This window comes from Leucopleurus acutus (assembly GCF_964270905.1).
Source record: "Leucopleurus acutus genome assembly, chromosome: 8".
NCBI classification, from domain to species: domain Eukaryota; kingdom Metazoa; phylum Chordata; class Mammalia; order Artiodactyla; family Delphinidae; genus Leucopleurus; species Leucopleurus acutus.
In genome coordinates, this window is record NC_139151.1 from 106,885,303 (window position 1) to 106,910,966 (window position 25,664).

The window sequence follows — 25,664 nt, forward strand, 5'->3', positions numbered from 1 at the left end:
TCCTGCCACACTCCAGAGCCCACCCACCCACCCACCCACCCGGGACTCTGCTCATCGGCGCGTGCGGGGGCCCCCGGGGAGCCTTCCTGGAAGGAGTATCAGTACTGCCAGAGACTCTCCATCCACGGTTCAACACTCCAGTCCCACTGAGGTGCAGAAACAGCAACCACTCAGGAGAAGCAGGTCCAGACCCCACCTGGGGAGGTGAGACGGAGCAGGACCCTATGGCCTTTCCCCCGCCCGCCATGTCCTCTGCCTGCCTTTCGTCTGTGAAAAAAAGAAACGTTAGCCAAACAATAGGTTTAATCAGAGAGGTGAGAAAATGCAGAAACAAAGGAAAACAGTCAAAGGAGCCCAAATAATCATAGTTCAGTCATTCAGCAAAGTCAAGGGCCTTTAGTTCCTCCTCAAGGGCTAGAGGTAATGTTCTGAGCCGTGTCCTGGGAGCTACTGTAGATACGGAAACCCACCAGGTGGAAGAACTTAATTACATGGTGACCAGACTGCAGCTGTGACATAAGCTGCCACAATTCCGAGGACTGGTCTCAAGGAAATGGGAACAAACCCATCCTGGAACTGAACATTAACTGTCCTTAAAACAGTCAAGACGACGCTGATCAGACCACCGCGTGACCAATGTCAAGGTGACCGTCAGAGCTGACGGTGCTGTTTCTTTGCTCCATCTATAAAAGCTCTTGGGGCTTCCCTGGCGGCGCAGTGGTTGAGAGTCTGCCTGCCAATGCAGGGGACATGGGTTCGAGCCCTGGTCTGGGAGGATCCCACATGCCGCGGAGCAACTAGGCCCGTGAGCCATGGCCGCTGAGCCTGCGCGTCTGGAGCCTGTGCTCCGCAACAAGAGAGGTCGCGATAGTGAGAGGCCCGCGCACCGCGATGAAGAGTGGCCCCCGCTTGCCACAACTAGAGAAAGCCCTCGCACAGAAACGAAGACCCCACACAGCAAAAATAAATAAATTAATTAATAAACTCCTACCCGCAACAGCAAAAAAAAAAGCTCTTGCCCACTGACTGTCGGGGAGGGTAGCTGGCCTGTGGACATCCGCCCTGTCCCACCCAGGTTGCCAGCCTCCGCAATAAAGCAAACTTTCCTTTCCACCAACCTTGCCCCTTTATTGGCTTTAGAGCAGCGAGCGGCTGGACCCCACTTTCGGTTACAGAGGGAACCTCTTCCACCTGGGGCAGAAGAGGGACCTCCACGTGAACTTCTGGAGAAGCCGTGAGCGGGCACTGGGCTGATGAACCTGCCTCGCAGCTCCACGAATCCTCTGGGCAGGAGTCCAGGCCCGTCTCGAGCCCCCGGCTCCACGACTCACCCTGGCAAGGGCCTTCCGGCGGGAAGAACGGCCACTGCCCTGAGCGCTCACACCCGCGGGACTGCTAGTCTCAAGCTCCAGGACCTTTCTTTGTGTTGGACAAAGTGAAGAGAAGAGAGGTGGTCCTCAGAAGGTTCTGGAAACAGTTATGCTCCTGGGAATAGAGACCAAACCCCTGGAAGGATCTTCCTTTCGGGAAGAATTTTGGTAATTCTGGGCCTGCAGAACAGGTGTTTCTCCATCAGCAACTCCCGACAGGTCCCCAAAGCCTGTGGCCTGAGGACAGAGTACCTTCCGGGCCACTCACCGTCAGTTGGCCTGTGACAACCTTCGATGACGTCCCACACCCTGGCCTGGCTGCCCTCGGAGCCTCCCCGCAGCCAGAATGGCAGACGGCCTCTCTCCCTGTTGTGATAAGTGCCCCCTGGGGTGGACTGTTCAGACAGACAGGCTTTGAGCAGGGACAGCCGTTGAGGTCACAGACATTTGTGAGCCCAGCCTGCGAGGCTCACTTCACACCTGCAGGGGGGCCGGGCCCCGGCCTCGGAGACCTTCAGTACTAGCCCCAGGCACACAGGCAACCCATCTGGGGCGACGGGTGGGGAACGGACACATCATCCCCCATTCCTCCACCTTCCCATTTGCGTCTGGGGTCTGAAATTGGAGGGGAGTGCTTCTCCAGTCCCCCGAACCCCTCCAGCATCGATAAACAGTAACAGAATTCAGGGGCTCGAAGGGTTAAACCCTGCAGCACGAGGACAGGTCCATGCCGGGCTGGCGGGGGTCACCCAGGTCCCCACCAGGGAGGGTCTTTGGACGAGCAGTGCAGCACCCAGGGGCCGAGAAGAGGTGAAGCCAGGTCCAACCCAGGGACTCCAAATAATGAAAGCCACCCCCAAAAGCACCCAAAGTGGAAAATCGGCACAACTAAGGCCATAAACATCCTTCTCGTACACCCCAGAGAAACTGAATCCTCCAGGGGAAAACCCCCAACCTTCATTCCCGGAAGTGGTACTGGCAGGGACAAAACTCCAGACATTTTGCATCAGTATACTCAAACCTGGACAGACGTGAACACGGGGCCCTTCTCTCTTCCCTCCTCTGACTGGGCAAGGGTTGGGGAGACAAAAGGAGACCCCCCCCAGGAAGGGCTGCTCCCTCACTGGGGGTGCTCCAAGGGCTGGGGGTGTCCATGCACGAGAACGGGACAGCTCCCTGCACCAGAAAAATCTCCGAAGAAAGAGCTTGGACCTCCTAAAAAGACTCAACACTCCCCACACCTGGGCCTTTGTGTCTAAAAGAGCCGAGAGACAGACCCCCAAGCCTGACTCACTCTCGTGACCACCACAAAGAATAGCAAGTCACTGAAAAACCACAGGAACAGGTCAGGAGAAACAGTAAAGAAATAACAGAGACGTTACGGGGAAAGAAACGGTGAAAAGGAAGAAGGACGGCATGCAAAACTCAGACACCTGGTTCATCTGTTCTGGATGAAAATATACCCCGACTAGGAAGAAGAAAGATCTCAGTACTTCATGCTAAGGAGAAAATACGAAGCCGTGAAACCAACTCTACAAACAAATAACTCAAAAGAATCATCTTCCAAAACAGCGAGCACAGGGCTATGAAAACAAATGGGAAGGGAAAACAACAGGACGGTGATAAAGCAGAAGGCACGGGACAGAACGGACGCACCTGAAGATACCGTAAAGAAAGAACAAACAGGGAAAACGCCAGGTGCTCAAAGCAATCAGAGAAAAGAGGGCAGAACCAGAGAAGGAAGAGCCCATATGAGAGCAACCGTGTCCCCACTCTGCAGAACAGCATGGAGGTTCCTGAAAAAACTGAAAACAGAGCTACCAGATGATCCTACAATCCCACTCCTGGGCATATACCCTGAGAAAACCATAATTCAAAAAGATACGTGTATCCCAACGTTCATTGCAGCACTATCTACAACAGTCATGACATGGAAGCAACATAAGTGTCCATTGACAGATGAATGGATAAAGAAGATTTGAGGGGCTTCCCTGGTGGCGCAGCGGTTGAGAGTCCACCGCCTGCCGATGCAGGGGACACGGGTTCATGCCCCGGTCCGGGAAGATCCCACATGCCGCGGAGCGGCTGGGCCCGTGAGCCATGGCCGCTGAGCCTGCGCGTCCGGAGCCTGTGCTCCGCAACAGGAGAGGCCACAACAGTGAGAGGCCCGCGTACCGCAAGAAAAAAAAAAAGAAGATTTGGTACACACACACACACACACACACACACACAGGAATACTACTCAGCCATAAAAGGGAACGAAATAATGTCATTTGCAGCAACATGGGTGGACCTAGAGATTATCATACTAATTGAAATAAGTCAGACAGAGAAAGACAAATATATTGCTTACATGTGGAATCTAAAATATGACACAAATGAACTTATTTATAAAACAGGAAGAGACTCACAGACATAGAAAACAAACATATGGTTACCCAAGGGGAAAGGGGGGGAGGGATAAATTAGGAGTTTGGCATTAACAGATACATATCACTATATATAAAATAGATAAACAAGAACCTACTGTATAGCACAGGGAACTATGCTCCATATCTCGTAATAACCTATAATGGAAAAGAATTTGAAAAAGAATAGATATATATGCATATGTATAACTGAATCACTTTGCTGTACACGTGACACTAACACAACACTGTAAATCAACTATACTTCAATTTAAAAACAGAGCAATTTTGTCTCTGAAACAGAGAACGCTTCCCCCAGAGGGGAGGAGAAAAAAGGAAAAATCTGCGAAGCAGAGTGCACCAGCAGCATCTGCAGATCAGAAGCTTTTCCAGGAAACACAGAACGGCCAGCACCAAACACTGCCTGGTCTAGTAACTAAAACTGATTCTTTAGGAATCCAGTAAAGAAAAACACCGAGTCCCCGACAAGGCGTGTCCAAAGCGAGTTCAGGGCAAGCGGACCACGGAACAACATCCCTGCAGATCTGGGGCAACGTGGGGCGGGAACTGACTCAGAGATCCCACAGGAAAACCGCGCGCAAGCCGACGGTTTCAAGCACATCGTTGATGCTTGTTATTTGCAGATTCCGTATCTGGGAACTTGCCTACTTGCTGAAATTTACTGGGAACCTCAAATCAATTCTTGTGGCACCTCTGTGACCGCTTACAGACACAGCACAGACGTGCCCGTTCCCAGCTGAGTTTGAACAGAGGACCTGCTGCCTTCTGTGTCAGCTGTGATCTTGTAAACAAGTGTCCTTATCCTAGTCTATTCAGTGCTCTGTTTTTGCATTTCTGTGCTCTCTGTTGCTGATTTTGCTGTTTAAAGCGGTCCCCGGGCACAATGCTGAAGTGGGGTCTGGTGTCCATAGGTGAAAAGGCTGTGACGTGCCTCGGGGAGAAATCACGTGTCAGCTGAGCTGCATCCAGGTGTGAGTTACAGGCTGCTGGCCGTGAGCTCGGTGTTAATAACGAGTCAGCTCTATGTATTAAGTAACATTCTTCACACAGAAACACACCTACAACAAGGCTGCATACTGATCCGCAGATGAAGATGCAACCAGAGGCTCGCAGGATCCTCACCTGTGTGCCACCTGCGGACGACGGCCCAGGACTCCCTGGATCAAGGAGACGTCAAAGAGCATCCCGACCGCCAGTGATGAGACCAGGGGGCCGTTCACTGCGGAAGCATTGCCCCCAGGACCTCTTCCTAAAAAACCCTGGACAGTCAACTCCATCCACTTAAAGGTGGAATGAAATGAAAAGCTGTGACGAGAAGGCCACTGTCCACCCAGCAATGAGCAGTGACCCTGGAAGAGGGCCTGAGGGATGCCAGGGCTCTGAGAGCTGCAGCAGGATGTATGTTACGTTGGGTGGACAGTGGCCACGTGCAGAGAGCTCGACACCAACAAGAGTTGGGGGGTGGGGAGGAGAGGCCACACGTGTACACGTGCGTGTGTGTGCATGTGTGTGCACGTGCAAACAGCTGCCTGTTCTCCACACGCTGTGACCTTTTCCTTCCCAGGTTCAGAGCTAAACTACATTCCTCAGCCTCCTCTGTGGTCAGGTGCTTGGGGTCAGGTGCAGCCTGCGGAGGACGTGAGGGAAGGTGGGAGGAGAGACGTGGTCCACGGGTTATCTCTTTTCCCTGCCTCATCCTCTGAGCAGATACAGGAGACCCGGGAGAGAACTCCAGAGGCCAGGGCGTGTCCCCACTACCTGGCTGGAGGAGCCTGAGTCCCTGAATGGCTGCATGGATCAGAACTGCCACCGCCACCTCTTCATTCCTGCCAATCCCCAGTGGACCGAGAAATAAAGAATCTATGGGTCAAGTGCCTGAGATCTGGAGGTCTGTTTAGCACAGCTATCAGCTTAATCCACCCCAAACAATACAAGGAGAGAACACTAAGTTCCTTACAGCAATAAAAGGAGGCAAAAAGCTGTAATCAAAAATGACAACAAGTAAAGGTTTCAGCCTTCCAGTGTTTTGTAATTGTTTCTTTTAAGTTTACAGATTCATTTGGAAACAGTCTCCCTTATGGCAAAAAATAAAATAAAATAAAATAACTAAAGTTCAGCATTTCCTTCACTGACTTTCTCTCCTTTTAGAGTCAAATGAAATCGTCATAATGATGTTGATTTATTAACAGCGTGTGTACTTTGAGGCTTACCCACATATTTCTATCCGTACACGGCCACCCGTTACCTGTAACCCTTTAGAGACACGTCTGAAATGTTCATTAAATGTTACTGACAACCACTTCTGGCACTGGCATCTGTGCTTTTCCATATGACGAAGTTTTTATAATAATCTCGTTAACTTTTATAAGAGGTGTTAAATGACATGGAAGAGAGAAGAGCTGGGACTTCCCTGGCGGTCCAGTGGTTGGGACCTTCCAGTGCAGGGGGATGTGGGTTCGATCCCTGGTCAGGGAGCTAGGATCCCACATGCCTCTGGGCCAAACAACCGAAACATAGAACACAAGCAATATTGTAACAAATTCAATAAAGACTTTTAAAAAAAATGGTCCACATCAAAAAAAATAAAAATCTTAAAAAAAAAAAAAGGAAGAGCTGAATGCCAGGACAGCCACATTGCTGGATTCATTCTGGGGTTCAGGTCGCCCTGAGCTCTCCCTAGAAGGTAGGGCAGTCTGGCCTCACTCTTAGATGCCCGGTGTCAGCAGCACAGCACCCTCAGCCCACGTAGGGTCCCTCCCCAGAGAGCAGGGCCGGGGGAGACCACGAGCAGAGGTCTCCTGGGAGAGCAGAGACCCCACCCCCGAGGCACCAAACCTACTCATTAGACCCCCGGGGCACCAGGAGATGAGGTCCCGGGTCAGAGGCCACGTGATGTACCTGCACCAAACGGCCAGGTGGTGGCGCAGTGAGCCTCCCCCTCCCGCCCGCCCCCCCCCCCCCCCCCCCCCGCCCCTCGCGGCCAAGTCCCTCTGATCCCAAGCGCGGCCCCTTCCCCATCAGGGCCTTCAAGTACAAAGGCTGGACGTGGCACACCCGACCCCCCTTCCAGAGCGCCCCAGAGGCCGTCTACATCCAAGAGACAAGAATTCCCAGCCAGAGGTGCCCACTCAGCCCGACTGTGGGTCTGCCATCTGCCGGCCTCCAGAAAGCCCTCCTGGGTTCCCCGACCCACCTCAGCCTCCCCGTTGGCCCAGACGCCGGACCCAGTAGCCAGATCCTGGACAGTGTCCTCGGGGGGTTCAAGTCCAGCCCAGCCCAGCCCAATGGGTCCCCCGCCACACTGTACCCCACTGCCAGGTGCCCCCCCTCCAGGCTTCCGCGTGCGTCCCTGTCACCTGCCATGCCCGCGCCTGAGGGAAACCCTCCTCCATCTTCCGAGGCCCCGCTGAAATGGAACCACGGCCGGGAAGACCCCTCTCCTGCACCCCCAGGTACCTCACGCACGTTCACCCCAGAACGACGGTCTTCCTCGTGGGCGATACCGCAAACAGCATTGGGCCTGGGCCTCCAGGGACAGCTAGGACGTGGCCAACAGGCAGCGCGGGGAAGGGCACACCGGACACAGCTTGCACACCCCAGGAAGTGGGGAGCACAGAGCGGCAGGGGAAGAGGCAGGGCCCTCCTGAGCGCTGGCAGCCTGCCTGCTAAGGCGCCCACCGTGCGCGTTGCTGCCGCAAGGCTGGTCTCTGTGCCCCCGAGGCTTGGCCTCCGTCCCTGCAGGCAGCAGGTGCTGCTGGCAGTGCACGAAGAGGACGGAGGGGGAGGTGGTCGGGACCACCAGGAGGGGGCAGGCGCGGCGGGGGGCTCGGCGGGGAGGGGGCAGGAGCCCAACGCGTGGGCCACAGGGACCGGCCGGGCAGAGGGGCCCAGAGGCATCTGGAGCTCAGGTCACGCCTGACGCTGACCCGGGCGCAGGCTCACCGTCTGCTGCAGGTCCTCGATGACAATTCGCAGCACCAGTGTGTTGCCCTGGCTCTCCTCCGTCCTGGCGCCGCCCGGCTTCTCCGCTGTGGCCCGGATGGTGTCGTAGATGGTCTCTTCCTTGGAGCTGTCCGAGTCCGATTCCTCCGAAGAGTCGGAGAAGCTCTGGGCCATCTCGTCCTCGCTGGATGTCGGGCTGCGCGGCATGGCTGTTTGTGTCTACACGGAGGGGGAGAAGGAAAACAAACTTTGGGGGAAATTGAAGAAAGAACCCGGGGGCGTCTGAGTGAGGCAGGCTCCCACGTTTGTGGACGTGATCACAGGCAGAGTGACCCGTTGTCCGGCGCTCGAGCCAGGAGGCCGCCAGGACCCAGTGGGGGCCCCGTGAGCCCTGTCTGCCCCGGTGCTTGGAAACCCAGCATTTAAAAGGAGCCCTAACTCTCTGTGGCCATGACCACAGCCTACGGGGATTAACTAAAGGGGCAGTGGGGCAGTTTGAAACGTTCCGAGGTAAGAGAAAAGGCTCCCTTTGTTTTTCCTGGAGGACAGAGCAGCAGGAAGGGAAGAGATGCAGGCTTCAGGTCAGAAGGGTGCTGAGCTCCTGCTATAATAACGCCCTCTGCTTCAAACACAGCAATGATAGGTATCATGTAAAAACAGACCCAGCCCGCAGGGCCAGGCTCAGAAATGAGATAATCTCCAGGCCCAGGAGTGCAGCAGAACCCAAAGTCGTGGGCAGGCTGACGGGGGAGGCTCGGGGGTCCCCAAGAGCCCGTGGAGGCTGGGAGGGCAGCTTCCTTACCATCAAGCGCAATGAAAGTTCAAAGATCCCCATCAAGGACCCGGGTCAGGAGGCCAACTGCCACCTTGGACCACGGCTGTTAGCAGGACAGAACTGGGGAGCAGGCAGCCCACGGGCACACCCCCAGCTCTATGGGCAGGGGTCCAGAAAGGTTCGGATAAAAGCCAGTGCGACCCGGGGGTGCTGGTGGGGGACAAACGTGCCAAACCAGCAGTTGCACTTCTGCGTGACTCTAAAGGAGGTCGAAGGCCAAGGTCACGTGCACAGGAAAGATGTCCAAGACTGTTCCCTGCAAAACCAGGGTGTCCTGGGTGACCCGGCTCACAGGCTGTCTTCCTCCCACGGACTGCACAGCTGTGAGCAGGTCTGAACCCCAGCTACACACACAGGACCCCAAATGTAATCCTGAGAAAGGAAATCGGTCTGTAGGACCATTCAGACACGGTGTCCTTGTTCACAAAGGCTGGAAAGAGGCAGACTTGTCTACTGACTGTGAGTGTGATGTGAGTGACGGGGCAGAGGCACCGATGGGAAACACCAAGTCCTAAAGTCGGGAGGGGCAGAAAGGGGTTCACAGGGCCTGTGACGCCACTTGTAACGTTCGGTTCCAGCCAACAGGACAGAATGCCAAACTTCGACAAACCTGGGGACACAGATGTTTGCTACATTATTCTCTGTGCTTTGCTTTCAGTGTTGGAAATATTTCACAGCAGAAGGAGAGGATGGGGGAGGGAGGAAGGAGGGAGAAAAGCAGGAGGGAGGGGGGGAGGGAGGAACACGGTCACCTGTCCGTCTGCCTCAGGTGCTGGGCTGCATGGCCCCTGCACTGTTTCATTTTGGGGGGAGCCTCAGAAAAGTCCCAGGTAGGACAAAGCTCGGCCACCGCCAACTCGGTGTCCAGTCTGGGAAGGCTGACGCCCACCGTTTATTTCCAGAGTTCGTTGAAGGAGAGCAAACACCCCGGGAAGTGTTTCTCTGCTCGTCCACCAGGTCCCTGGACATTTGCAGCAACTGACCAGACACACAAAGCCCGGCAAAGTGCGGGAGCCACTTTAGAAACGCACCCTCACCCAGGGAAAGGCAAGACCGTGACTAGGTCAGGGGCTCCCTTCCAGCCACGAGGATCTGGACCATCCTTGGGCAAGGGGCCGGGATAGTGTGGCCCCCAGATGCTGTTCTGTTTGGCCTGCAGAGGGTTTAGAATGTGTCCTAACCCAGAGGCTTCACATGAAAACACAGATTTCTGGCTCACCGTGACCCTCGGGAGAATCTGGCGTTGCTGGGGGTGGCCACACAGCGCTCGGGGCAGGAGCCAGCTGCGGCGACCTCCCTGGCCAGCCCGCCCTCCCCCCCAGGTCCTCCCGGAACCAAGAGGCTCCATGCTGCCAGATGTCCCTCCTGCCCGCTCTCTCCCCGGCCCACGGGCCGTGAGTCTGTGCACCTGACGACCGATCCGCCCAATCCCCCAGGCTGGCCTTCTCCTCTGTCTTCTGCCTTCAAACCACCCGTGAGGGGTCCCCAGCTAAACATCTCAAACAGCAGATCATCCAAATCACCCAGGGAGATCTGACTTCTTAAATTAAAATTTCCAGAATTCACCCATGTCGTTCTGCATTAAAATTTCAGGGCACCTGGGAGTTCCTGTGTTCACTGTCAAATGCCTTTGTCATTTCAGCTTCATGTTTTCCCAACCGTACAAGTGCAAGACGTGGAGAGGGCGGAGAGGGCTGTGGCCAAGGGCAGGGTCTGGATACTCCCGGTTCTACCTTAGGAACGTCCCAGACAGCCTGGCTGCACCTTCTACTAACACGTTCACTCCTGCATTCGCTCGTTCACCATTTATACAGGAAAAAAGTAAGTGCCTGGCATAATTACATGCTACATACACACTATATAATACAGTTACAATTATAATATAGACATAATTGTATATTATTATATTACATATACTTATATGTGTGTAATTATCATAATATATTATAACGTAATATAAATGTAAATTGTGTATTATACAGTTGGGTATACATAATTATTTCCAACTAGGTTTCCAGGTTTCTATGAAGCATATCATCTAGAAGAGGGGTTCTTCATCCTGGCTGCACAGGGAAGTTACCTGGGATCTTTAAAAACAAAAACAAAACCAGTGGTGCCAGAAGGTCTGATTCAATTGGTCTGGGTGAGGCCCCAATATCGACATTATCTTTAGATGCCCGCCAGCTGAATGCAATGAGTGAGAGCTCCGGGTTGCCTGGAGCAGAGTCCGTGCCTGTAACTGTGATTCACTAGGCATCAGCACAGAGAGACACAGAGGGATGAGCCCCGCCTCCTCCTGGGGGGCGAGGGGCCACGTCACTGGTGGATGGGACGGGCGTGGGTGTCGGGTCTGGTCTCTCCGGGCTTCGGTGGCTTCTTTCTGTCCTGATGGGTGGAAGTTAGTACAGAGTAGCTTCTGCCCCAGGAAGAGCTGCTTCTTCTCCTCCTGACCCCGTGTCTGTGCTGCTTCAGAACCCAGCAGGGACCAGCAGAAAACAGGCAGAGGGATAATGGGACGGGACATCACATCACAGGTGGGGATCCGTACCAAATGAGGAGGGACCACAGTCAGGTCCGTGGGAGGCCAGGCACGGGCAGGGGCAGGGGCGACTGCTGGTGGGGTAGGGTTTAGTGTTGGGGTTAGGGTTGGGGTAGGGTTAGGGTTGGGGTAGGGGTTACGGTTGGGGTAGGGTTTAGGGTTGGGGTAGGGTTAGGGTTGGGGTAGGGTTTAGGGTTGGGGTAGGGTTAGGGTTGGGGTGGGGTTAGGGTTGGGGTAGGGTTTAGGGTTGTGGTGGGGTTAGGGTTGGGGTAGAGGTTAGGGTTGGGGTAGGTGTTAGGGTTGGGGTAGGTGTTAGGGTTGGGGTAGGGTTTAGGGTTGGGGTAGGGTTAGGGCTGGGGTAGGGTTAGGGTTGGGGTAGGGTTTAGGGTTGGGGTAGGGTTAGGGTTGGGGTAGGGTTTAGAGTTGGGGTAGGGTTTAGGGTTGGGGTAGGGGTTAGGGTTGGGTAGGGGTTAGGGTTGGGGTAGGGTTTAGGGTTGGGGTAGGGTTTAGGGTTGGGGTAGGGTTAGGGTTGGGGTAGGGTTTAGAGTTGGGGTAGGGTTAGGGTTGGGGTAGGGTTAGGGTTGTGGTAGTGGTTGGGGTAGAGGTTAGGGTTGGGGTAGGGTTTAGGGTTGGGGTAGGGGTTAGGGTTGGGGTAGGGTTAGGGTTGGGGTAGGGTTTAGGGTTGGGGTAGGGTTAGGGCTGGGGTAGGGTTAGGGCTGGGGTAGGGGTTAGGGCTGGGGTAGGGTTAGGGCTGGGGTAGGGTTAGGGCTGGGGTAGGGTTAGGGCTGGGGTAGAGGTTAGGGCTGGGGTAGGGTTAGGGCTGGGGTAGGGTTAGGGCTGGGGTAGGGTTTAGAGTTGTGGTAGGGTTAGGGTTGTGGTAGTGGTTGGGGTAGAGGTTAGGGTTGGGGTAGGGTTTAGGGCTGGGGTAGGGGTTAGGGCTGGGGTAGGGTTAGGGTTGGGGTAGGGTTTAGGGTTGGGGTAGAGTTAGGGCTGGGGTAGGGTTAGGGCTGGGGTAGGGGTTAGGGCTGGGGTAGGGGTAGGGCTGGGGTAGGGGTTAGGGCTGGGGTAGGGTTAGGGCTGGGGTAGGGTTAGGGTTGGGGTAGGGGTTAGGGTTGGGGTAGGGTTAGGGTTGGGGTAGGGTTAGGGCTGGGGTAGGGGTTAGGGCTGGGGTAGGGTTAGGGCTGGGGTAGGGTTAGGGCTGGGGTAGGGGTTAGGGCTGGGGTAGGGGTTAGGGCTGGGGTAGGGGTTAGGGTTGGGGTAGGGTTAGGGCTGGGGTAGGGTTAGGGTTGGGGTAGGGGTTAGGGTTGGGGTAGGGGTTAGGGTTGGGGTAGGGGTTAGGGCTGGGGTAGGGGTTAGGGTTGGGGTAGGGGTTAGGGTTGGGGTAGGGTTAGGGTTGGGGTAGGGTTAGGGCTGGGGTAGGGTTAGGGCTGGGGTAGGGGTTAGGGCTGGGGTAGGGTTAGGGTTGGGGTAGGGTTAGGGCTGGGGTAGGGTTAGGGCTGGGGTAGGGGTTAGGGCTGGGGTAGGGTTAGGGTTGGGGTAGGGTTAGGGTTGGGGTAGGGTTAGGGCTGGGGTAGGGGTTAGGGTTGGGGTAGGGTTAGGGCTGGGGTAGGGGTTAGGGCTGGGGTAGGGTTAGGGTTGGGGTAGGGGTTAGGGTTGGGGTAGGGGTTAGGGTTGGGGTAGGGGTTAGGGTTGGGGTAGGGTTAGGGCTGGGGTAGGGGTTAGGGTTGGAGTAGGGGTTAGGGTTGGCGTAGGGGTTAGGGTTGGGGTAGGGGTTAGGGTTGGGGTAGGGTTCAGAGTTGGGGTAGGGTTTAGGGTTGGGGTACGGGTTAGGGTTGGGTAGGGGTTAGGGTTGGGGTAGGGGTTAGGGTTGGAGTAGGTGTTAGGGTAGGTGTTAGGGTTGGGGTAGGTGTTAGGGTTGGGGTAGGGGTTAGGGTTGGGGTAGGGTTAGGGTTGGGGTAGAGTTTCGGGTTGGGTAGGGGTTAGGGTTGGGTAGGGGTTAGGGTTGGGGTAGGGTTTAGGGTTGGGGTTGGGGTAGAGTTTAGGGTTGGGGTTGGGGTAGGGTTAGGGTTAGGGTTGGGGCAAGTGTTAGGGTTGGGGTAGGGTTTAGGGTTGTGGTAGGGGTTAGGGTTGGGGTAGGGTTTAGGGTTGGGGTAGGGGTTAGGGTTGTAGCTGGGGTTAGGGTGAGGGTCTCTGGGGCAGCGTTCCCATGCAGGATGAGCTGGGACCCCAGAAGGCTCATCGGCTTCCAGCAGTGTGGGCCTCAGTGCCAGCCTTCGAGAATCGGGCGCGTGGAGAGCCAGGTCGGAGCAGACACAGCCCCGGCCCATCCCTGCCAGGCCCTGGTGTGCCTCCTTCAGGTGCATTCCAGGTCCGGCTTCCAGAAACAGCTACCACGGCTTGAAATTTTTTAAAAGTAATTGTGCCCCGATCGTTCACTTCCACCATGTCCATTTTCTCTAAAGCTCTCGGACGTGCTTTCCGTCTCATCCTCTTGCTAATGCGGCATTTCCATCCATCCTCACCGTCCCTCCATCATCTGGGGCACAGGGGACACTCGCTGAACCCTGGGCAGGAGTGGGGGGCAGCAGGCCTCGGGAGGTGCCAAGTTCTGGCGGAAGCTCAGAGCTCAGCCACATGCCGGGTCTGCAGGCGTCAGCCGCCTTTAAACTCCAGCCACTGCTGCTGGGCGGGACTGTGAACAGCCCACATTTCCAGATCCGCAGGTGGTTTTGAGACAGGTCAGATGAGAGGCAAAAGCTTGGAACGTACAAATGTTGGAAATTCGTTGTTTTTCCAGGGTGACGTTGCAGCTGCAGACCCCATGCTGGTGACCCGTCGTGGACACGCAGGCCTAAACAATAAGGTGTGCCTCACCCCAGGGTCTTCTTTCCAGAAAAGCGAAAGCGGTGATGGTGGTGGTTTGAGGATGTTTGTGCCAGGCTACAATCAAATCGACTCTGGGAACAGAACTGACAACACCAAGGGGAAGGGGTCCTGCGTCCCCAGCTTCCCCACCGGCCACAGACATCATTTGGCCACGAGGACCCCGCCGTGGCCCTCACATCGGCTTAGGGGTGATTGTCACACAGGGACGTGTCTGCCACCAACACCCACTTTACGTGTCTGAAAGGGAAAAGGCGGCACCGGCACCTGCTTCCTTCCGGGATGTCCTAGGAGTTCAGGCCAAAAGTCCCAGCAAGAAGGTCTTGACCTTAATAACGGGCTTGGGTAACGTGATCACCTGATCCATGGGAAAAGCAAACACCTGGGAAAACACTTAATTATTAACTGTGGGTGGGATCGCAGGTGACACAGAGGGCACCGGGGGACATTTACATTTTGGATAAACAATGGATACCTTTATCCTAAGTACTCCCTAAATAGCGCATGGGGCACTCAGGCTAAAACAACATCCATCTGAAATTCACACAGGCTTCTCTAACCCCATCATCATGAGGGGGCGGGGGAGGTTCCGAGGAGAGGCACCGAAAGACCAAAACTCAGTCTGGATACCACCTCCCCCAAGAAAAGTCAGCGCCAGGACACGGGAGGGAAGGTGACTCACCACCCACGGGCAGACGTTTCTAGTATAACTAACCTCTCGGGGAAAATACCAAGCTCCACAAACACAAGTCGATAAAGTTCAATGTCTCTTAGAACGTGTTTGTTTCATTGGCCCCGCTGGGTACCTATTAATAAGGGAAAAAGAAAATAACGGTGGTAAAAGCAGTTTTAACAAAGACTCCATGTTCTGCTGCCGAAGTGTTCCAGGCAAGCATGCAATCGTTCCAAGAAAACATAAAATCTTAAACTGTCTCATGGGTCCCCTAACACCTGTGAGGAACAGACAGCTAGGTTTTCCTCTTGGTTCCTTCCAGACACAGAGAAAATATGAAACCTGACCTGGGACAGAAGTCAGTTTGGTTTTGGTAGTAAAAACAAACCAAAAACCCATGGCCGAGGCTGACTTTATCAAGGTCAAAGTTGCAAGAATCATCTATATGAAGATCACCTTAAAAATGGAGAGAGTCCACAGCTCTGGTTTATTTCGTGTGTGTGTGTGTGTGTGTGTGTGTGTGTGTGTGTGTGTGTGTGATTTTCTTGCAAAAAAGAGGTTTTTATTCAACTGGAATCTCAAAGACACCCGACACATTTAACACACTGGAAGCAAGATTTTGTGACTATTCATTTATTTTGCACATTCGAATGTATATAACTGTCTTATCCTCAAAGCAGTGAGCCCACCCCTTCCCTGAGGGGCTGCACTGGCACTCTGTACAGACACGGGAACTCGGGTCAAGGTCACAGCCAAAGATTGGCAGCAGCCTCCACCAGAACTGGCAGGTCTGGAACCGGATTCGGGAGGAGCCCGGGTTCTATCGCCCTGTTTGAGAGTTGCTAACAGATGATGGTCAATGCAGGCTGAGAGCGAGTGAGGGTGGTGGAAGTAGGTGGGTTTCGGGGAGGAGTGGGCCACGTGGAGCATGAGAGCAGCCTGGGAAGGTGAGAAAAAAGCATGCCCTGTGTCTCTGTGTTCATTTAATCCGTGTTACTTTTCCCCGCACACATACAACACATCCATTGAGAAGGGACCGGGAGGCCCCGGGGCAGTGGTCAGGGGCATGGGCTGCCCTGGAAGTTGCTGCAACACCAGCCCCCCAGTAACTGAATCAGAATCTGGTAGGGGTGGTCTAGGGTTCAGACCACACCTCAGAGTACGGGGAGACACCAGGATTCAGGTCAAGCACCACCTCCCTCTTCCAAGAACCCCTGCCTGGAAGCCGCCTCCCTTAACTACCCCCAGCAGAGTGACCGCAGCTGCAGCCCACGTGGTGCCACATGGCAGCCACCCCATCTGTTAGGGCCACACCCTCTACCACGCCGCAGGGCCGGGGGGTGGCATAAATGCAGACCCCGGCCACCAGCGTGGCGTTAGCCCCTGTGTCTCCCCATCGAATTCACATGTTGGAGTCCTGACCCCCAGCACCCCAGAATGTGGCTGTATTTGGAGTTGGGGTCTTTCAGGAGGTGATTATGGTGAAATGAGGTCACTAGGGTGGGGCCCTAATCCCACAGGACTGGTGTCCTTATAAGAAGAGGAGGTCAGGACACAGACACACACAGAGGGACAATCTACATGTGGAGGAGAGGGGCCTCAAGAGGACCCAGCCCTGTGCACACCTGGATCTTGGATTCCAGCCTCCAGGACTGGGGACAGTGAATGTCTGTGTGTGAGCCCCCCGGCTACAGGGCTACGGCAGCCCCGGGAAGCTCACACGGGGGTGAGACCCTCCTGACATTCTCCTTAAATGGGTGCATGAACCACATTGATGACCAGAATACGCCATGTAGCCAGGTTTTCTTGGCATCTCCATAGCCGCTGTCTAAAATAAACTCTCCATTTCCATCCCATCTTGCATCTTCAGAGGAACTCGGAGGACGAGGTCTGTCCTCTCTTCCCACGGCTTGTCGGTACCATCATTTCCCCCTGGGACCCTCTCCCGAGCTCCCCGAGTCTTTCCTTCAAGCCTGGCTCACCCCAGCCCAGGTCAGACCCGACTCCCCAAACTATACAGACTCTCCTCCCCTCTCCTCGCTCTCTCCCGGGAATACCCGTTGTCCACACCGCCCTGTTAACCTCCAATGATTCCCAGCTAGTGTTCTGAGAACCATTCCATCACATACACTCCAATCCACCCCTGGTCAAAGAAGTTTGGGAAACATAACTAGATTAAACAAAAATGCACCCATCGCTTTACCGCAGAATTGATCAGAGTGGTCGTCTCAGAGAGTGGCAAACGCTGCATTTCCCAAAAGCACCTGCCCCCGAAACGCTTTCCCCTGGAGAGGACAAATGTCATCTCCTGCAGCAGCCGTGTCACGCGCCTCCAGTGCACGTCCCCCACAGGCCAGCTCCCTGCCAAGCACAGCCGCCCCAGGTCCTTACTGCGTAAAGACACGCACGGCGGGAAATCTGAAATATTCCTCGACTCAGAAGAAAAGGGCTCCAGGCTTACAGCTACTCAATACCTCCTCCTTCAGCCAAAATCATTTCCCCCGAATCAGAAAAGGAGCTGCCTGAATTACAATGATGTCTCCATCGAGATCGCTGACTATGAGAGGAAGGCTCGCGCGCCTTCGTGGCGTGTTCTACGTGCACACGGGAGGAAGGCTCGCGCGCCTTCGTGGCGTGTTCTACGTGCACACGGGAGCGTTGAGAAGGGCTCTGGGTAGATGAACAGACATGCTGGGACTTGGAGCATTCACGAGCTGAACCCACTTCCCTTCCGTGCTGCAGAGTTCCCTCGGGACTGTGTGCTCCCCAGGCGACAGGAGTGTGGTCCCCACCGCTTCCTCGTCCGGACTCAAGACGGCCTTGGTCTCCGCCTCCCCCAGTCCTGGAGAGAGCCAGGCTGGGTTTCCCAGAGGGCCACAGGGGGCTCCCGTCTGAGCCTCTAAGGTAAACGGGGTCACACAATTCTAAAGAAGCCCTGTTTTTATCATAGGCCCACATTTCCGTTTTCTTCCAGCATAAATTAAGAGATTCTGACCAACCAGCGTGCACCAGCTCCTAACCTCTTCACAACACGAGCGGCTCAGTCGTCTAACATTGTTGCAGACACCAAGAGTCAATTCACCCAAAGAAAAATGAGAGCCAAGAAGTCCCTCCCTCTCCTGGGAGGCGGTCTCTCCCGGCGCCTCTCAAACCCAAGCTGTGTTCAACAGTCCTTGTGTCCTCAGGGACCAGAGGCCCAGACCCTGACAGCCCCAAGGTGGATGTCAGGGGACTAGGAAATGAGACACCCTCAGTCAGGACCCAAACTCTTAGAACACGAAAACTAAAAGAGCATTTCCTTAACTGGAACAGTGCATCTCCCCCAGTCCTGTAGCAAACATCAATATAATCGATAAACAAGCCAACAGAGATAAGTGAATACATTGTTTCAGGATTAAAAGGATGGGGGAAAATAATTACTTTTCAGATATAATGCTTCTCTGTGTGGAAAAGCCAAGAGGATCTAGTACTAAATTATTTAAACCAGTGAAAAAGTGCAGCAAATGTCAGATAAGAAATTAATACACAAAAGTTAACTGAATTCTGTTACATTTGCAATAGACAATTAAAAAACATTAAAAAAAATACTGTGGGGGCTTTCCTGGTGGTGCAGTGGTTGGGAATCCGCCTGCTAAGGCTGGGGACACGGGTTCAAGCCCTGGTCCGGGAAGATCTCACATGCCACGGAGCAACTGAGCCCATGAGCCACAACTACTGAGCCCATGTGCCACAACTACTGAAGCCCATGCGCCTAGAGCCCGTGCTCCGCAACAAGAGAAGCCACCGCAATGAAAAGCCCGCACACCACAACAGAGAGTAGCCCCCGCTCGCCGCAACTAGAGAAAGCCCACGCACGGCAACGAAGACCCAACGCAGCCAAAAATAAAATAAATTAAATTAAATTAAAAAATAATACTATCGTACTCCCAACGATAGCCAAAAATATCTAAAGCAACCTGTGCTAGACCTTTATGGAGAAAATTCATAGGACACCATTTAGAACAAACACAGAAAGAAATGAAGGAAGACCCAGATGGATGGAGAGATCCACCACCATCACAGGGGTTCGTTCATTCCTTAAAGACAAAGGTTCTCCACAGGATACGGATGTGCTGTAACTTCCAACAGAACACCCGGTAGCACTGTTCACAGAACTCAACATTCTGATTGTAAAGTGTGTGGACGAGGGGAAAGAGCCCAAAATAACCAGGACAACTTTGGAAACCAAGAGGGGAATCACTCGATCGTTTGCCAAGGCTTCCTAAGCAGTTATAATGTGAGGTCAGGATGACCTTGCTACAAAGACAGACACGGAGATCAGTGGAAAAACAGAGAGCTCCGAACAGGCCTTGTAAATGCGGGTATCCAGTGTGTGTCCGTGCGTCGGAGGGAAAAGAACCAGTACATACGTGATGCGGGCATCGTGGGGTATTCATGTAGAAAGTGTAAGAAGCAGAGCCCACCCGGCTCCGTACACGCAAACCAATGCCACACGCGCTCAAGACTTGACTGTGAAAAGCAAACCTATAAACGTCTAGAAGAAAAAAGTACGAAATGACACCGTAACAGAAGATCTCTTATTCAAGGAGTTTGGGATGCTCCAGAGACGCTGTTTTAGCACTGCTGTAACAGAGGAGCACAGACTTACTGGGATAAAACAACAGAAAGGTACTCTTTCTCAGCTTTGGGGGCAGAAATTCTAAATGAGCCACACGGGGCTAATGCCAAGGTGTGGTCAGGGCTGATTCCTTCTAGAGATTCCAGGAAAGACTCCGTTTCCTTGCCCTCCTCAGGTTCTAGGGTGACCTCTACTCCCCCAGACAGTCAGCCCGCCTTCTCCCTCCAGTGCATCTGTGTCAGACCCCCTCTGCCTCCCTCTAATGGGGACCCCGAGATTACATTCAGGGCCAACCCAAATCGTCCAGAACAACCTCCCCATCCCAAGATCCTGACCTTTATCACATCCACAAAGCCCCCTTTGCCACATAAGGTCCCATTCATGGAGTCCAGGGGTTACAGCCTGGATACCTTTGGGGGCCGTGACTCAACCTACCACACATACGTGAAATGATTATTTGTCGAATCAATCAGAGGGGAAAAGCCTTTCTTTCAAGAATGCACCAAATACAAGGCCTAAAGGGAGAGACTGACAAGCTCAGTGGCGTGGAAGCTAAAACCTCCATTAGACACAGAGGACAGGCGCCGGAAAGCTCTGCAACTTCGGAAGGACTCGTGCCATCCCTAAGAGCGCAAAGCACGGGACTCAGATGCACGTGGGCAAGGGCGTCGGAAGGGCTGAGCGACACAGGAAAACCATGGACACGGGACGCAGCGAAGAGCAGGCCCCGTGGGGAGGGGCCCTGGGAGGCTCTGCCATCGCTCCCCGAACGCAGCCCCTAAAGCCTCACTGCTACGGACTGTAGTGTGTCCCTGAACTTCATATGCTGAAGCCCTAACCCCCAACGTTGCCGTATTTGGAGAGAGGCCCGTAGGGAGGTACTTAAGGTGAAATGAGCTCATAAGGGCTGAGCCCTAATCAGATAGGGCTGGTGTCCTAAGAAGAGGAAGAGATACCCGAGTCCCCCACCCGCTGCGTCCCCCTCTCTCTCTGCCACGTGAGGCCACAAGGAGAAGGCGGCCGCCTGCAGGCAGGAAGCGAGCCCTCACCAGGAGCCATATGAGCCGGCACCTTGACGCTGGGCGTCCAGCCTCCAGCTCTGGGATAAGTACAGCCCGTCGTGTAGCCCCCAGTACTTCGTGATGGTGGCCCAAGCTGAGACACTCACCTTCTTCAGGGTCAAGTGCAAAATATTACAGAGCCTACGGGCAAACAGGCTTGGGCAGCCCAGACCACTCAACCCCACGCAGCTTCACCCACGGGGGCCCGAGGAAGGGACCCGCCCAGCCAGGTCGGCCCCTGCACGGGCCTGAAAGGCACGGCCCACCGCACACCTTCATCTCTGGGCCCCTGGGCCTCTGGCATATGTGTGTCCCCAGAACGTCTGCTTCCAGTAGAGACCAGTTTCTCCAAAATTGAAAGCGAAATCCCCAGACAGACTTCTTCAAGGAGTTTGCTGTTTTACATGCAGGAAGCAGTGTCTTCACAGCCTCGGCACCTGCAGGGCAGCGTCCTCAACCTCACTGACACAGTGGGTGGCACTGAGGTCCCCAGACCCTGGAACGGCCACTCCTTGCAGGAGAGATGCCCCTGCTCTCTGGAGTTCGCACACTTCCAAGGCTCGCTCGTGACTGGGGGAGGTCTGCCTGCGGTTGGGTCAAAACCCTAACACGCAGGTGTATGAGCCTCTCGTGCCCACTGTTAACAGATCACCACGAACTTGCGTGAACCCCTTGTTTACAGAAGCAAGGCCGTGCCCGCTTCCCCTGCACTCACCAGCCACGCCCCCGGCCCCAGCATTTATTCCCCGACACCCCTCACTTGCTCATGAGTGACATACACCATCCTTCCCTTCTTTGCACACCGTGTGTGCATCCCCATTCTTGAACGGACCACATGCTTCCTGAGGGTGACCTCTGCATCTGGCTGTGCGTCCCCCGGAACCGAGAAAGGAGTGTCGCCCGCCCTCGGGGACGCTTGGTGAGTTACCAGGGAACTGATGGGCAACAGCGCCCATGCCACCAGGAAACAAAGTGAGGACGCTCTGTCCACATCAGGAGTAATCACAGAGCAGCCGGGACAAACTGATTCAGGTGACATGTATTGACACGAAACAGTGAAGGGGAAAATCAACTCATCGCAGAACAGACCCCACTGATACAAAGTTTTCATATATAAACTAATTATATAGTTGGCTATGGCCCTATCGATATATATACATATATAACCGAAAATCAGAACAGCAGTTCCCACTCAGGAGGGAAAACCCATGGGAGCCAAGTGTGAGTTGTCTCAAAATTTTTCTTTAAAAAGTAAGTGAAATAAAATGGAAGAAAATGCGGCACAATCTTAGAATGTTTCATTCTGATGGTGGGTATAGGATGGTTATTACGTTTTTCTACCTTTCTATGTTTATAATGTTTCTAATTAAAAATAAAAACTTAAAAAAATTAAAGGACTACGACGTAGCATCTGCCTGTAACGGTCTCATCACGTCCGTCCTGGGGCACCGAGCACACTGTTCTCCAGCAGGAAAGCTGAAGGACAGAGGGCAGAACGCTAAACCTATATAATATATACTCTTAAAATGCACAAAACGTACTAAATATGTCTATATAAAAGTATTATATAAATGTTATTTATAAATAGCATTATTAAATATTAAAAGATAAATATATATTTAAAATATGTTATTAAATATATTATGAAAATATTATTGACCTATATAAACATAAAATATATATAATTGATATTTATTAAAACATGTATAATATTTTTAGGTGACAGATTTTCATGCTCGCAACGCTCTTAGGTTGAGAGAAAATGGAGCTGACAGTACAGAGGGCTCCCGTGTACCGGCTCTGTCTCCCGCTCAGATAAGCAATGTACTGTTTAACTCCTAGACCATTTCTGCCTCAGGCCAGCCTCCCGGACAGTTTCTCTTGGACCAGAGAGGCCCGCAAAGGACAAAGATCTCTAATCCCATCTAGTTCACCCAGTTCTGATGAACCTGTCTCAGGATCGAAAACAAAAGGTAACATCAAAATACGCCCCTGTGGCCCGGGTGGCTGCTGCTCTCCGGATACTGGGGTGCCCTGCACCCCTCAGGCTCCCGCAGTTGGTGTGGACCCCCCTGGTGAGTTGCGGCCACCAGGCTGTGACGCTGGTGAGAGGTGAGGATGTGGGGTCCCGGCCTGGGCGCCTCCCCCTTCCCTCCTCTTGCTGGGCACCCGAGGGACCGCAGCTGCACCCTGCGGCACCCCTGGGAGGTGACACAGCCCGGAGAAAATACCCCCAAGGGCATGCGAGCTCTCAGAATCCAGGTCACGGTGGTGAGGGCGAGGGGCTTGTGCACTTTCGATATTACCCACCCCCGCCTTTCGATGTCAGCGGTGTCTGGCTGGCTGACATGTTGGCTGACACCCCTTCTGAACTGTGGGTTACCAGCAGCGAGGTCAAGGTCTTGAGTCTGGGAACTGGGTGCGTCAAACAAGATTACAGACTTGAGACGTCCGGCGGAGACGAAATGTCCCTGAGATCTTAAAACTGAGACGAGTCTGTTACAAAAAGGCTTTAAATTTTTCAGATGGAGCATGGGGTCTCCCAACAGCTTTCTGTACTGCTCCCAGGCATCAGCACTGCCTGGGTAGGTGGGTGCTCTGTCTGGGCGCTAAGTCCCTGACCCTGCAGGAAGCTCTGTGGCCACTTGTTTGGGGAGGGCCCTGGCTGCACCTTGGGTGGGGCAGCCGCTACCCTCCCTGGTCCTGCCATCACCCATAATGACAGAGTTTAAGCTGAGGACGGGTTTTCTTTAATTCCTGTCATCCCAATGGCTGTGGGAACCTGCTCTCCTCTGCAACCATGGTTTCAACTTTCATCTCGTTTTCCCAAGAAAGGACCTTAAGGAAATACCGTTTTCCTCCGGGAGTTTAAAACCACCAAGCTACCCGCCCAGCGAGAAACTCTTGCAGTCTCTACGGGGGACGCACCTCAGGTCAGCACATCCGTCCACCAGCCCATGGACCTACAACGTCCCCCCACAGGAGAATGAGGTCCAAACGCCAAGCCCAGGAGTCAGTTCTGACTCACCTGTGCGTAGCCTGGTTGAACCCCACGGTGAGATCACCCAGCCCACAGAGCTCCCTCCTCGGAACCCCTACACTCAGCCTGTCCTGAGGGTTCCCAGCCCCACCTGAGATTCAGGCTGTCCTGGGATCCAGGAGTCGCTCACCTTCAGGTGCCCCCCAGGTGGTACAGATGCTCAGCTAGGGTTGAGAAACGAGGGCGCCTCTTACGCTGTCATCTAGCTTTCTCCTGGGAGCAGAGACCTCTCGTCCTTGAGCAGCCCCCCAGAATGCCTTCCACTGGCTGACCTAACAGTCCACTCTACCAGTTCTCAGGACCCAGCCCAGGCCAAGTTCACGGAGCATCTCTGTGACCCCTGGCAGGAAACCATCTCCCCTTCGCCCTCTGCTGATCTCCAATGGAGGATGACTCTTCCACACCTTCCAGCGCTGCACAGATGGACGGGCTGATGGACAGGACATCTGAGCTTGCAGAGAATGTGAGCAGGGGAGGTGCTCTGGTAAGAGACTGGCCAACAAGGCACGTCTTTCCAGACAGCATGAAAGCAGCGGGTGCACGGTGATGGAGCACCTTTAGTTCTACTAGAGGCGTGTGTATCCTTACTTACTTTCCAATTCCCGTCCTAGAGGGACTCAACATTCACAATAGTGGCAGGTGGCATCTGAGGAACACTTGACAATATTAAAGAATCCATGTGACTCTGAAATGTGTATCTACAGAAATCTAGACATAACATGTGGAATGAGATACAGATTCTCTGCATAGACATCTGAGTGGCAGAACTGTGACTCACTTAATGGCCATAAAAATATTCAATGAGATTAAATTTTCAGAGAACTGAATTTGAACGTCTTTAAATATCGCGATTTGAAATTATGATGTGCATTTATTTTAGTATTTTGCCTTTTAATGGATAATTAGAAATATTTTTGTAGCTATTGTTTTCGAAACCTGGTGAAAAATAGTTTAATGTTTAAATTTATTTTAGTTCACATTTTAAATAGTCCACCCAGATTCTGTACACTTTGAACATATTAAATTTTTAAGTATTTAGATTATCACTCTCAATGGAACGTAAATTATGTAACAATTTATGGATTACATAAATTGGATTATAACAACATGCGTAGTAATTTTGCTAAACAGGAGGCAAGACAAATACATTTTATGGGATATATGATAATTAACGAGTGAAGTTTATCTTTATTACTTATCCAAATATCACTGGGCATCAACACAGTACCCAAGTGTGCAAATAATAATTCAATCCACTCATAATGGTATATTGCCAGCTTTCAGTCATATAATACGGTAAATCCGCACACTTTTAAATTTATTATGAAGGACGATCTGTGAAAGCAGAAGGAGAAAACATATTTTATCTAAGAGCTTACTAGCTTGATTTACAATTTTTAAACAGGAAGGACGTGGCTTGTCGTGTCGGCCTCCATGTGTACTCCTGCTCCAGCGCCCAGATAATAGGACAGGCCTGCCAGGAGGGGCACGTGGACCGCTCCCCACAATGAGCTCTCAGCGGACCTGAGGTGTAAAAACTCAGAGACTCCCAAGAATGACAGGGGAGCAGCTGTCTCCTCTGGGACTGTGGACCTTCCCTGTGCATAAAATCACAGGAGCTGCAGGAAAACAGATGCCCAGCACACACACGGGGGTTCTGCTGGAACCAGATCAAGGTGCCAGTGTGGTCATATCCGGGTGAGGACCCTCCTCTTGGCCGCAGACGGTGTCTCCTCCTGTGTCCTCACCTGGAGAGGGGGAGCGCTCTGGGGTCTCTTTCTATGAGGACACTAACCTTATAGGATCAGGGCCTCACCCTTGTGACCTCATTTAACCTTAATGACGTCCGTAGAGGCCCCATCTCCAAATACGGCCACACTGCGGGTTAGGGCTTCAACAGAGGGACACAAACATTCAGTCCATACCATCCGGGAAGGCCCACCTCTGCTCTCAAGCCCCCCGGCCACACTGGAGCTCTCGGCTGGAGGCGTGGTCCAGGGCTGCAGGAGTGGGTGTAAGAGGAACACCCCCACGGGTGCCCGAGGCTCCTACAAGAGACGAGCATCACTCGCTTGGCACCACTCTGGGACGTGTTGAGCGTGTCACCAGAAGGGGCAGATTTTCCAGCCCAGCGCACACACCCCGGGCACAAAGGAAACCCTCAAAATACGTTAGCAGCCGAGATCCCCACCCTCCTTGCCACCCCGCCAGCTCCCTCCCTGACCTCACACAGAGGAAGGATGCCCAAGAAAGGCTCCGACACCAAGAACATGG

The 25,664-nt window shown here is 53.5% G+C and overlaps 1 protein-coding gene across 3 annotated transcripts in view; it reads right to left on the reverse strand.

Moving 5' to 3' along the window:
• SHANK2 (SH3 and multiple ankyrin repeat domains 2) overlaps nucleotides 1-25,664 on the reverse strand; it is a gene marked incomplete at its 5' end in the record, with an annotated part of 546,538 nt that overhangs the window by 452,620 nt on the left and 68,254 nt on the right. For all 3 annotated transcript variants that reach the window (XM_082845188.1, XM_082845187.1, XM_082845190.1), the window contains one exon: nucleotides 7,742-7,960. In XM_082845188.1, coding sequence (XP_082701314.1) covers nucleotides 7,742-7,948 — 207 coding nt within the window. The remainder of the gene's footprint in view (nucleotides 1-7,741; nucleotides 7,961-25,664) is intronic.